Source organism: Oncorhynchus mykiss, chromosome 19 (assembly GCF_013265735.2).
Source record: "Oncorhynchus mykiss isolate Arlee chromosome 19, USDA_OmykA_1.1, whole genome shotgun sequence".
Lineage (NCBI taxonomy): Eukaryota > Metazoa > Chordata > Actinopteri > Salmoniformes > Salmonidae > Oncorhynchus > Oncorhynchus mykiss.
In genome coordinates, this window is record NC_048583.1 from 60,363,754 (window position 1) to 60,376,650 (window position 12,897).

General features: G+C 44.7%; 1 protein-coding gene across 3 annotated transcripts in view; it reads left to right on the forward strand.

Moving 5' to 3' along the window:
• The window catches only part of fndc4b (fibronectin type III domain containing 4b), a 17,250-nt gene extending 5,706 nt beyond the window's left edge, over window positions 1-11,544 (forward strand). The window contains exons 2-8 of one of the 3 annotated variants that reach the window (XM_036955260.1): window positions 6,135-6,250; window positions 7,816-7,907; window positions 8,070-8,171; window positions 9,077-9,176; window positions 9,292-9,381; window positions 11,001-11,164; window positions 11,239-11,544. In XM_036955260.1, coding sequence (XP_036811155.1) covers window positions 6,135-6,250; window positions 7,816-7,907; window positions 8,070-8,171; window positions 9,077-9,176; window positions 9,292-9,381; window positions 11,001-11,164; window positions 11,239-11,280 — 706 coding nt within the window. In that variant the 3' untranslated portion in view covers window positions 11,281-11,544. Of the gene's footprint in view, window positions 1-6,134; window positions 6,251-7,815; window positions 7,908-8,069; window positions 8,172-9,076; window positions 9,177-9,291; window positions 9,382-11,000 lie in introns of all 3 variants that reach the window. The other 2 variants (XM_036955258.1, XM_036955259.1) reach the window with 2 other exon arrangements.
• The last annotated feature ends 1,353 nt before the right edge of the window (window positions 11,545-12,897 follow it).

The window sequence follows — 12,897 nt, forward strand, 5'->3', positions numbered from 1 at the left end:
AAGTGAAATAAACAATACAAATGAACAGTAAACATTACACATACAGAAGTTTCAAAACAATAAAGACATTACAAATGTCATATTATATATATATAGTGTTGTAACAATGTACAAATGGTTCAAGTACACAAGGGAAAATAAATAAGCATAAATATGGGTTGTATTTACAATGGTGTTTGTTCTTCACTGGTTGCCCTTTTCTTGTGGCAACAGGTCACAAATCTTGCTGCTGTGATGGCACACTGTGGAATTTCACCCAGTAGATATGGGAGTTTTTCAAAATTGGATTTGTTTTCGAATTCTTTGTGGATCTGTGTAATCTGAGGGAAATATGTCTCTCTAATATGGTCATACATTGGGCAGGAGGTTAGGAAGTGCAGCTCAGTTTCCACCTCATTTTGTGGGCAGTGAGCACATAGGCAGACATGGCTCTCAAGAGAAGACAGGCTATGGCGGCCTTTCTCAATAGCAAGGCTATGCTCACTGAGTCTGTACATAGTCAAAGCTTTCCTTAAGTTTGGGTCAGTCACAGTGGTCAGGTATTCTGCCGCTGTGTACTCTCTGTGTAGGGCCAAATAGCATTCTATTTTGCTCTGTTTTTTTGTTAATTCTTTCCAATGTGTCAAGTAATTATCTTTTTGTTTTCTCATGATTTGGTTGGGTCTAATTGTGCTGCTGTCCTGGGGCTCTGTGGGGTGTGTTTGTGTTTGTGAACAGAGCCCCAGGACCAGCTTGCTTAGGGGACTCTTCTCCAGGTTCATCTCTCTGTAGGTGATGGCTTTGTTATGGAAGGTTTGGGAATCGCTTCCTTTTAGGTGGTTGTAGATTTGAACGGCTCTTTTCTGCATTTTGATAATTAGTGGGTATTGGCCTAATTCTGCTCTGAGTGCATTATTTGGTGTTCTACGTTGTACTAAGGAGGATATTTTTGCAGAATTCTGCATGCAGAGTCTCAATTTGGTGTTTGTCCCATTTTGTGAAATCTTGGTTGGTGAGCGGACCCCAGACCTCACAACCATAAAGGGCAATGGGCTCTATGACTGATTCAAGTATTTTTAGCCAGATCCTAATTGGTATGTTGAAATTATGTTCCTTTTGATGGAATAGAATGCCCTTCTTGCCTTGTCTCTCAGATCGTTCACAGCTTTGTGGAAGTTACCTGTGGCGCTGATGTTTAGGCCAAGGTATGTATAGTTTTTTGTGTGCTCTAGGGCAACAGTGTCTAGTGTTTTTTTTGCCAATTTTAACCGAACACTTGTTGTTTGTGTACATGGATTTTATAATGTGGTATGTTTTACACCCAACACCACTTTCCATCAATTTGTATAGCAGACCCTCATGCCAAATTGAGTCGAAGGCTTGTTTGAAATCAACAAAGCATGAGAAGACTTTTCCTTTGTTTTGGTTTGTTTGGTTGTCAATTAGGGTGTGCAGGGTGAATACGTGGTCTGTTTTACGGTAATTTGGTAAAAAGCCAATTTGACATTTGCTCAGTACATTGTTTTCATTGAGGAAATGTACGAGTCTGCTGTTAATGATAATGCAGAGGATTTTCCCAAGGTTGCTGTTGACGCATATTCCACGGTAGTTATTGGGGTCAAATTTGTCTCCACTGTTGTGGATTGGGATGATCAGTCCTTGGTTCCAAATATTGGGGAAGATGCCAGAGCTAAGGATGATGTTAAAGAGTTTTAGTATAGCCAATTGGAATTTGTTGTCTGTATATTTGATCATTTCATTAAGGATACCATCAACACCACAGGCCTTTTTGGGTTGGAGGGTTTTTATTTTGTCCTGTAACTCATTCAATGTAATTGGAGAATCCAGTGTGTTCTGGTAGTCTTTAATAGTTGGTTCTAAGATTTGTATTTGATCATGTATATGTTTTTGCTCTTTATTCTTTGTTATAGAGCCAAAGTTTGGAGAAGTGGTTTACCCATACAGCTCCATTTTGGATAGATAATTATTCGTGTTGTTGTTTGTTTAGTGTTTTCCAATTTTCCCAAGTGGTTAGAGTCTATGGATTCTTCAATTACATTGAGCTGATTTCTGACGTGCTGTTCCTTCTGTTTCCATAGTGTATTTCTGTATTGTTTTAGTGATTCACCATAGTGAAGGCGTAGACTCAGGTTTTCCAGGGTCTCTATGTTTTTGGTTGGACAGGTTTCTCAATTTCTTTATTAGATTTTTGCATTCTTCATCAAACCATTTATCATTGTTGTTCATTTTCTTCGGTTTTCTATTTGAGATTTTTAGATTTGATAGGGAAGCTGAGAGGTCAATATACTGTTAAGATTTTCTACTGCCAAGTTTACACCTTCGCTATTACAGTGGAACGTTTTACCCAGGAAATTGTCTAGAAGAGATTGAATTTGTTGTTGCCTAATTGTTTTTTGGTAGGTTTCCAAACTGCTTTCCTTCCATCTATAGCATTTCTTAATGTTACTCAGTTCCTTTGGCTTTGATGCCTCGTGATTGAGTATTGCTCTGTTCAAGTAGTCTGTGATTTTGCTGTGGTCTGATATGGGTGTCAGTGGGCTGACTGTGAACACTCTGAGAGACTCTGGGTTGAGGTCAGTGATAAAGTAGTCTACAGTGCTACTGCCAAGAGATGAGCTATAGGTGTACCTACCATAGGAGTCCCCTCGAAGCCTACCATTGACTGTCTGTCTGTCTGTCTGTCTGTCTGTCTGTCTGTCTGTCTGTCTGTCTGTCTGTCTGTCTGTCTGTCTGTCTCTCTCTCTCTCTCTCTCTCTTTCATTCTCTGTTATTCTCTGTCTGTCTGTCTCTCTCTTTCATTCTCTGTCATTCTCTGTCTGTCTGTCTCTCTCTCTCTTTCATTCTCTGTCTGTCTGTCTGTCTGTCTTTCACTCTGTCATTCTCTGTCTGTCTGTCTGTCTCTCTCTCTTTCATTCTCTGTCATTATCTGTCTGTCTGTCTCTCTCTCTTTCATTCTCTGTCTGTCTGTCTCTCACTCTGTCATTGTCTGTCTGTCTGTCTGTCTGTCTGTCTGTCTGTCTGTCTGTCTGTTTGTCTCTCTCTCTCTCTCTCTGTCTCTCTCTCTCTCTCTCTCTCTCTGTCTCTCTCTCTCTCTCTCTCTGTCATTCTCTGTCATTCTCTATCTGTCTCTCTCTCTTTCATTCTCTGTCATTCTCTGTCTCTCTCTCTTTCATTCTCTGTCATTATCTGTCTGTCTGTCTCTCTCTCTGTCATTGTCTGTCTGTCTGTCTGTCTGTCTGTCTGTCTGTCTGTCTGTCTGTCTGTCTGTCTGTCTGTCTGTCTGTCTGTCTGTCTGTCTGTCTGTCTGTCTGTCTGTCTGTCTCTCTCTCTCTCTCTCTCTCTCTCTCTCTCTCTCTCTCTCTCTCTCTCTGTCTCTGTCTCTGTCTCTGTCTCTGTCTCTCTCTCTCTCTCTCTCTCTCTCTCTCTCTCTCCCCATCTCTCATTCTTCCAGTCTTCCACTGTACGTGACGATGTATGATTGATCATCTGTTTCAGGAGGGAAAGTACTGGGGTAATATTATTATAATATAATATACTCCCATAGTGAGACTAAGCAATTAATATGATCAAAGTCTATTAAACTGAATATCTGACTCCGTTTAACATTCTACTAAAACAATGTACAATCAAGTATTATGCGTTTAGCTGACTAAGATCGAAGAATCAAATTCAAATTCACTTTGTCAAATGAAAGGATTCACGTACAAGGCGTAAAGCTGAAGTTACAAGGCAATACTGACATTAATAAAGCATACTTCTAGGCATATAGATCCTCAGGTTACAGGACAAACCATGAACAAAAAGATGCTCACTAGGCCAGAGGCATAGAAGCTCTAGCAAATGAGAATTGATCATTCAACCTTCCTCCATGGACTGGATACAAGGTGAGAGAGAGAGAGAGAGAGAGAGAGAGAGAGAGAGAGAGAGAGAGAGAGAGAGAGAGAGAGAGAGAGAGAGAGAGAGAGAGAGAGAGAGAGAGAGAGAGAGAGAGAGAGAGAGAGAGAGAGAGAGAGAGAGAGAGAGAGAGAGAGAGAGAGAGAGAGAGAGAGAGAGAGAGAGAGAGAGAGAGAGAGAGAGAGAGAGAGAGAGAGAGAGAGAGAGAGAGAGAGAGAGAGAGAGAGAGAGAGAGAGAGAGAGAGAGAGAGAGAGAGAGAGAGAGAGAGAGAGAGAGAGAGAGAGAGAGAGAGAGAGAGAGAGAGAGAGAGAGAGAGAGAGAGAGAGAGAGAGAGAGAGAGAGAGAGAACCAAGGCATTTAATTCCATTTATATCATCTGAAGGTGTGACTTTCTCAACCCAAAACCAACCACCGTTTTTGACATTATGCTGTTATCCAGAGGGACTTACAGGAGCAATTAGGGTTTAAGTGCCTTGCGACCTTTCGGGTTACTGGGCCAATGCTGTTAACTGCTAGGCTCCCTGCCGCCCAGTTCTATCCGGAACCAAAAAAGGGTTCTGCCTGACCAGTCCAACAATACCAAGGTTACACTAACCTAAACACTCGAGCCCAATCTTCACAGGGTGTCACAGAATCTAAAGGATTGTAAATAAGACACACAACACAAAAAAAACCTGTTGCAGAGTAAATCAGAGTTCACTCTGTACAGAGATCATACATCCATAGAGATAGCATCAGAGTTATCGTCAGTGAACAGTTACCACGGAGATCATACATCCATAGAGATAGCATCAGAGTTATCGTCAGTGAACAGTTACCACGGAGATCATACATCCATAGAGATAGCATCAGAGTTATCATCAGTGAACAGTTACCGCGGAGATCATAGATCCATAGAGATAGCATCAGAGTTATCGTCAGTGAACAGTTACCACGGAGATCATACATCCATAGAGATAGCATCAGTCAACATATTGCTTAACATGGATGATATAGTATTATTCTGTCACATTCAATAGTCAGTCCTCTGGATACTGTAACAGAGATATAGTCAGTCCTCTGGATACTGTAACAGAGATATAGTCAGTCCTCTGGATACTGTAACAGAGATATAGTCAGTCCTCTGGATACTGTAACAGAGATATAGTCAGTCCTCTGGATACTGTAACAGAGAGATAGTCAGTCCTCTGGATACTGTAACAGAGATATAGTCAGTCCTCTGGATACTGTAACAGAGATATAGTCAGTCCTCTGGATACTGTAACAGAGATATAGTCAGTCCTCTGGATACTGTAACAGAGATATAGTCAGTCCTCTGGATACTGTAACAGAGATATAGTCAGTCCTCTGGATACTGTAACAGAGATATAGTCAGTCCTCTGGATACTGTAACAGAGAGATAGTCAGTCCTCTGGATACTGTAACAGAGAGATAGTCAGTCCTCTGGATACTGTAACAGAGATATAGTCAGTCCTCTGGATACTGTAACAGAGAGATAGTCAGTCCTCTGGATACTGTAACAGAGATATAGTCAGTCCTCTGGATACTGTAACAGAGATATAGTCAGTCCTCTGGATACTGTAACAGAGATATAGTCAGTCCTCTGGATACTGTAACAGAGATATAGTCAGTCCTCTGGATACTGTAACAGAAATATAGTCAGTCCTCTGGATACTGTAACAGAGATATAGTCAGTCCTCTGGATACTGTAACAGAGACATTGTGGCCCCTCAGAGGGGGAAGGACATACTGACCCTTAGGCATTGTCTTGTGCTATTTTACTTTTTAAATGTATTTTATTTAACCTTTATTTAACTAGGCAAGTCAGTTAAGAACAAATTCTTATTTACAATGACGGCCTAGGAACAGTGGTTAACTGCCTTGCTCAGGGGCAGAACTACAGGTTTTGACCTTGTCATCTCGGGGAGTCAATCCAGGAACCTTTCGTTTACTGGCCCAACCCTCTAACCACTAGACTACCTGCCATGTTGGCTGGAGGTGACAGAGAGGACATATATTAGGGCCGAGCCTACAGAATGTCATACCAGACTGTTGAATATTCAGGATGTCCTGATGTGTCCTGCTTTGTGATTGGTCAGGAGAGACATTTGGCCTGGGATGTTTTTAATGATGTCATTATGCACACTCTAGAATGCCCTTCAAGCCAATCGGAAATGAGTATTCAACAATGGCGTGGTAAAAGGTGTGTAATATGTAAGTTTTTTCTGTGTTGTAACAGCAGTGCCAGTGGCTCCAGTCAACGTATCGGTAAGTCAGCTGAGATCAGACTCCGCCCTCATCATCTGGAGTGTACCACAGGGAGACATTGTCATCGGATACGTCATCTCACAACAGGTGAGAAAGATATATATATAATATGCACTAACCGGTCAAATATTTTTTTCTCTCACTATTTTCTCAATTGTAGAATAATAATGAGGACATCAAAACTATTAAATAACACATATGGAATCATGTAGTAACCAATCAATCAAAGTGCTGTACAGAAACCCAGCCTAAAACCCCAAACAGCAAGCAATGCAGGTGTAGAAGCACGGTGGCTAGGAAAAACTCCCTAGGAACACCAGAACCTAGGAAGAAACCTAGAGAGGAACCAGGCTATGAGGGGTTGGCCAGTCCTCTTCTGGCTGTGCCGGGTGGAGATTATGGCCAAGATGATGAACATGGCCAAGATGTTCAAATGTTCATAGATGACCAGCAGGGTCAAATAATAATAATCATAGTGGTTGTCGAGGGTGCAACATGTCAGCACCTCTTGAGTAAATGTCAGTTGGCTTTTCATAGACGATCATTCAGAGTATCTCTACCGCTGCTGCTGTCTCTAGAGAGTTGAAAACAGCAGGTCTGGGACAGGTAGCACATCCGGTGAACAGGTCAGGATTCCTGCTGTCTCTAGAGAGTTCAAAACAGCAGGTCTGGGACAGGTAGCACATCCGGTGAACAGGTCAGGATTCCTGCTGTCTCTAGAGAGTTGAAAACAGCAGGTCTGGGACAGGTAGCACATCCGGTGAACAGGTCAGGGTTCCAGTTCCATAGCCGCAGGCAGAACAGTTGAAACTGGAGCAGCAGCATGGCCAGGTGGACAGGGGACAGCAAGGAGTCATCAGGCCAGTTAGTCCTGAGGCATGGTCCTAGGGCTCAGGTCCTCCGAGAGAGAGAAAAAAAGAAAGAAAGAAGGAAAGAAAGAAAGAAAGAAAGAAAGAGAGAGAGAGCATACTTACATTCACACAGGACACCGGATAAGACAGGAGAAATAATACTCCAGATATAACAGACTGACCCTAGCCCCACGACACATAAACTACTGCAGCATATATACTGGAGGCTGAGACTGGAGGGGTCGGGAGACACTGTGGCCCCATCCGACGATACCCCCGGACAGGGCCAAACAGGCAGGATATAACCCCACCCATTTTGCCAAAGCACAGCACCCACACCACTAGAGGGATATCAGTCTCCTCTGAGCAGTTTATGTTGAGATCTGTCTGTTACCTGAACTCTGTGAAGCATTTATTTGGGCTGCAATTTCTGAGGCTCTAATGAACTTTTCTTCTGCAACAGAGGTATCTCTGGGTCTTCCTTTCCTGTGGCGGTCCTCATGAGAGCCATGTTCATCATCGTTTGGTGGTTTTTGTGACGTCACTTGAAGAAACTTTCAGTTCTTGACATTTTCTGCATTGACTGACCTTTCATGTTATGATGGACTGTCGTTTCTCTTCGCTTATTTGAGCTGTTCTTGCCGTAATATGGATTTGGTCTTTTACCAAATAGGCCAATCTTCTGTATACCACCCCTACCTTGTCACAACACAACTCATTGGTTCAAACGCATTAAGAAGGAAATAAATTCCACAAATTAACTTTTAACAAGGCACGCCTAATAATTGAAATGCATTCCAGGTGACTACCTCATGAAGCTGGTTGAGAGAATGCCAAGAGTGTGCAAAGCTGTCATCAAGGCAAAGGGACTACTACTGTGGAAAATCTCAAATGTAACACTTTTTTGGTTACTACATGATTCCATATGTGTTATTTTATAGTTTTGACGTCTTCACTATTATTAGTAAAAAATAAAGAAAAACCCTTGAATGAGTTCGTGTTTCCAAACTTCTGACTGGTACTGTATGTGTGTGTGTGTGTGTGTGTGTGTGTAGAGGCAGGATGGGCTGATGCAGCGCTCCATTCGGGAGGTGAACTCGTCAAGTCGAGCGTGTGTGTTGTGGGACCTGGATGAAGACACACACTACAGCGTACAGGTACAGGTTAGAGGTCAGGGGGTAGAGGTAGAGGTCAGGGGGTAGAGGTAGAGGTCAGGGGGTAGAGGTAGAGGTCAGGGGGTAGAGGTGGAGGTCAGGGGGTGGGGGTGGAGATCAGGGGTAGAGGTAGAGGTCAGGGGTTAGAGGTCAGGGGGTAGAGGTGGAGGTCAGGGGTAGAGGTAGAGATCAGGGGTAGAGGTAGAGGTCAGGGGGTAGAGGTAGGGGTCAGGGGGTTGAGGTGGAGGTCAGGAGGTAGAGGTGGAGATCAGGGGTAGAGGTCAGGGGTTAGAGGTCAGGGGTTAGAGGTCAGGGGTAGAGGTAGAGATCAGGGGTAGAGGTCAGGGGTTAGAGGTCAGGGGGTAGAGGTGGAGGTCAGGGGTTAGAGGTCAGGGGGTAGAGGTAGAGATCAGGGAATAGAGGTCAGGGGTTAGAGGTCAGGGGGTAGATGTATAGGTCAGGGAATAGAGGTCAGGGGTTAGAGGTCAGGGGTTAGAAGTAAAGGACAGGAGTTAGAGGTAGAGGTCAGGGGTTAGAGGTCAGGGGTAGAGGTAGAGGTCAACACAATGCCACAGATGTCTCAAGTTTTGAGGAAGCGTGCAATTGGCATTCTGACTGCAGGAATGTTCACCAGAGCCGTTGCCAGAGAATCTATACATAGGCTAGCTGCTATGCCCAGCAGCTCTTTAGACCCTTGGTCAGCAGGATCCCTGGACAGATAGTAATGGTCCCAGCACCTGATGCTAACCACATCATGGGATCCAAAATTCAAAAAAGGTAGCTAGTAACCAAACTTTTTCAATAGAACACTTTTTCAGAGACTTTTCAAAAAAACTAACCGAGTTCTCCCTCATTCCTGCATTCAACACGTGAGGGGGTTGCAGGTCTGATTGTGTTTTATATCTTAGGTCCAGTCCATAGGTCTTCAGGGAGACAGCCAGCCCAGTCACACTGTCCACTTCAGGACCCTGGAGAAGACTGATCACTACCCTATAGGAAGCATAGACGGTAGACACACACATGCAAACATACACACACAGACATGGACGCACACACACACACACATGCATGCACACACACGTGCATGCATATACAAACAGTAACTTTTCCCCCTCTACCCTAGATGACCCGACCATGGAAGGGATGGATCTGACCCCTAACCTGCAGACAGGAGAACTACTCATCGTCACCACTGTACTGCTACTCTGGGCAGGTTGGTCTCTCTCTCTCTCTGTGTGTGTGTGTGTGTGTGTGTGTGTGTGTGTGTGTGTGTGTGTGTGTGACACAACACAGAATTAGATAAAACATTATTACACACTATTATATTATATACAGTGGGGAAAAAAAGTATTTAGTCAGCCACAAATTGTGCAAGTTCTCCCACTTAAGAAGATGAGAGAGGCCTGTAATTTTCATCATAGGTTCACTACAACTATGACAGACAAAATGAGAAGATAAAAATTCCAGAAAATCACATTGTAGGATTTTTAATGAATTTATTTGCAAATTATGGTGGAAAATAAGTATTTGGTCAATAACAAAAGTTTATCTCAATACTTTGTTATATACCCTTTGTTGGCAATGACAGAGGTCAAACGTTTTCTGTAAGTCTTCACAAGGTTTTCACACACTGTTGCTGGTATTTTGACCCATTCCTCCATGCAGATCTCCTCAAAAGTAGTGATGTTTTGGGGCTGTTGCTTGGCAACACAGACTTTCAACTCCCTTTTTTGCCCCACTGTATCTATTGTTACAACCCGCTGTCCTCTGTCTCCTCTCTGTTCTGTCTTCAACCCCCTGTCCTCTGTCTCCTCTCTGTTCTGTCTTCAACCCCCTGTCCTCTGTCTCCTCTCTGTTCTGTCTTCAACCCCCTGTCCTCTGTCTCCTCTCTGTTCTGTCTTCAACCCCCTGTCCTCTGTCTCATCTCTGTTCTGTCTTCAATCCTCTGTCTCCTCTCTGTTCTGTCTTCAACCCCCTGTCCTCTGTCTCCTCTTTGTTCTGTCTTCAACCCCCTGTCCTCTGTCTCCTCTCTGTTCTGTCTTCAACCCCCTGTCCTCTGTCTCATCTCTGTTCTGTCTTCAACCCCCTGTCCTCTGTCTCCTCTCTGTTCTGTCTTCAACCCCCTGTCCTCTGTCTCCTCTCTGTTCTGTCTTCAATCCTCTGTCTCCTCTCTGTTCTGTCTTCAACCCCCTGTCCTCTGTCTCATCTCTGTTCTGTCTTCAACCCCCTGTCCTCTGTCTCCTCTCTGTTCTGTCTTCAACCCCCTGTCCTCTGTCTCCTCTTTGTTCTGTCTTCAACCCCCTGTCCTCTGTCTCCTCTCTGTTCTGTCTTCAACCCCCTGTCCTCTGTCTCCTCTTTGTTCTGTCTTCAACCCCCTGTCCTCTGTCTCCTCTCTGTTCTGTCTTCAACCCCCTGTCCTCTGTCTCATCTCTGTTCTGTCTTCAACCCCCTGTCCTCTGTCTCCTCTCTGTTCTGTCTTCAACCCCCTGTCCTCTGTCTCATCTCTGTTCTGTCTTCAACCCTCTGTCTCCTGTCTCCTCTCTATTCTGTCTTCAACCCCCTGTCCTCTGTCTCATCTCTGTTCTGTCTTCAACCCCCTGTCCTCTGTCTCCTCTCTGTTCTGTCTTCAACCCTCTGTCCTCTGTCTCCTCTCTGTTCTGTCTTCAACCCCTTGTCCTCTGTCTCCTCTCTGTTCTGTCTTCAATCCTCTGTCTCCTCTCTGTTCTGTCTTCAACCCCCTGTCCTCTGTCTCCTCTCTGTTCTGTCTTCAACCCCCTGTCCTCTGTCTCCTCTCTGTTCTGTCTTCAACCCCCTGTCCTCTCTCCTCTCCAGCGGTAATAGCTCTGTTCTGTCGTCAGTATGACATCATCAAGGACAATGACTACAAGGACAAACCCAAACGCCCCTCTGTTCGGACCGAACCATCTTACTACAGCACCAGCGTCTCGGCTCAGAGCACGCCACTCTACTACAATGGGGGGGTGCAAGGCAGCAAGGTGATAAACAAAGTTTTAATCTACAAGGATGTGTTTGTGTCATCAGTGTATAACTCAACTCTTCTCTCTGTCAGTTCCACAGGACCTCCTCTTCCTCTTCCATCATCAGAGTGTGACAGGATCTCCTCCTCCTCCATCATCAGTCTGTGACAGAGCCTCCTCCTCTTCCTCCTCCATCATCAGTCTGTGACAGGATCTCCTCCTCTTCCTCCATCATCAGTCTGTGACAGGACCTCCTCATCCTCCTTCTCCATCATCAGTCTGTGACAGGATCTCCTCCTCTTCCTCCATCATCAGTCTGTGACAAAGCCTCCTCCTCCTTCTCCATCATCAGTCTGTGACAGGATCTCCTCCTCCTCCTCCTCCATCATCAGTCTGTGACAAAGCCTCCTCCTCCTCTTCCTCCATCATCAGAGTGTGACAGGATCTCCTCCTCCTCCTCCTCCATCATCAGTCTGTGACAGGACCTCCTCCTCCTCCTCCATCATCAGTCTGTGACAAAGCCTCCTCCTCCTCTTCCTCCATCATCAGAGTGTGACAGGATCTCCTCCTCCTCCTCCTCCATCAGAGTGTGACATCAGGAAGTGACACAAGCATAAAGGAAGTGACACAAGCATAAAGGAAGTGACACGAGCATAAAGGAAGTGACACAAGCATAAAGGAAGTGACACGAGCATAAAGGAAGCGACACGAGCATAAAGGAAGTGACACAAGCATAAAGGAAGTGACACAACTGTACAGTAAGTGTCTTAGATGACTTGAGTACATGTCCGATCAAGAGCCCAGTTCCCTTTTTCAGTTCAGTGGCTGAAACTATCCCATTCAGAACTGAGTATTTGACAAAGAGAATCTTGACATTGTCACAGCAATATCACCATACACCAAACATGTTTAAGGAACAAGAGAGGAAGGAGCAAGGGGAAGACCTTCTGACAGAAAGGGACGAGGCAAATGTCATCCAGCTAGTGGACTACTTCTCCCCAGTTAGTGGACTACTTCTCCCCAGTTAGTGGACTACTTCTCCCCAGCTAGTGGACTACTTCTTCCCAGTTAGTGAACTACTTCTCCCCAGCTAGTGAACTACTTCTCCCCAGCTAGTGGACTACTTCTCCCCAGTTAGTGGACTACTTCTCCCCAGCTAGTGAACTACTTCTCCCCAGCTAGTGGACTACTTCTTCCCAGTTAGTGAACTACTTCTCCCCAGTTAGTGAACTACTTCTCCCCAGTTAGTGAACTGCTTCTCCCCAGTTAGTGAACTACTTCTCCCCAGCTAGTGGACTACTTCTCCCCAGCTAGTGCACTACTTCTCCCCAGCTAGTGGACTACTTCTCCCCAGCTAGTGGACTACTTCTCCCCAGCTAGTGGACTACTTCTCCCCAGCTAGTGGACTACTTCTCCCCAGTTAGTGAACTACTTCTGACCAAAGCCACCTGGACTGGACCAGTTTGGGAAGAACTGCTCTAAGGGCACCTGGATGAAAGGTCACACGTACAATTTGACAAGCTGGACAACAAAGATTCAGACATCACCGTTTTCTCCTTCTCCTTTAAGCAATGCAACTCTTTAGTCATTCCTGGGTGTTCCACTGTGGATGAAACTGTTCTACCTCCCCGTGATGTTAGGGAAACTAAGTTACAGATACATCGACCCTAACAACAGACACACAGACCCTAACAACAGACACCCTGACTCTAACAATAGACACACAGACCCTTACAACAGACACACAGACC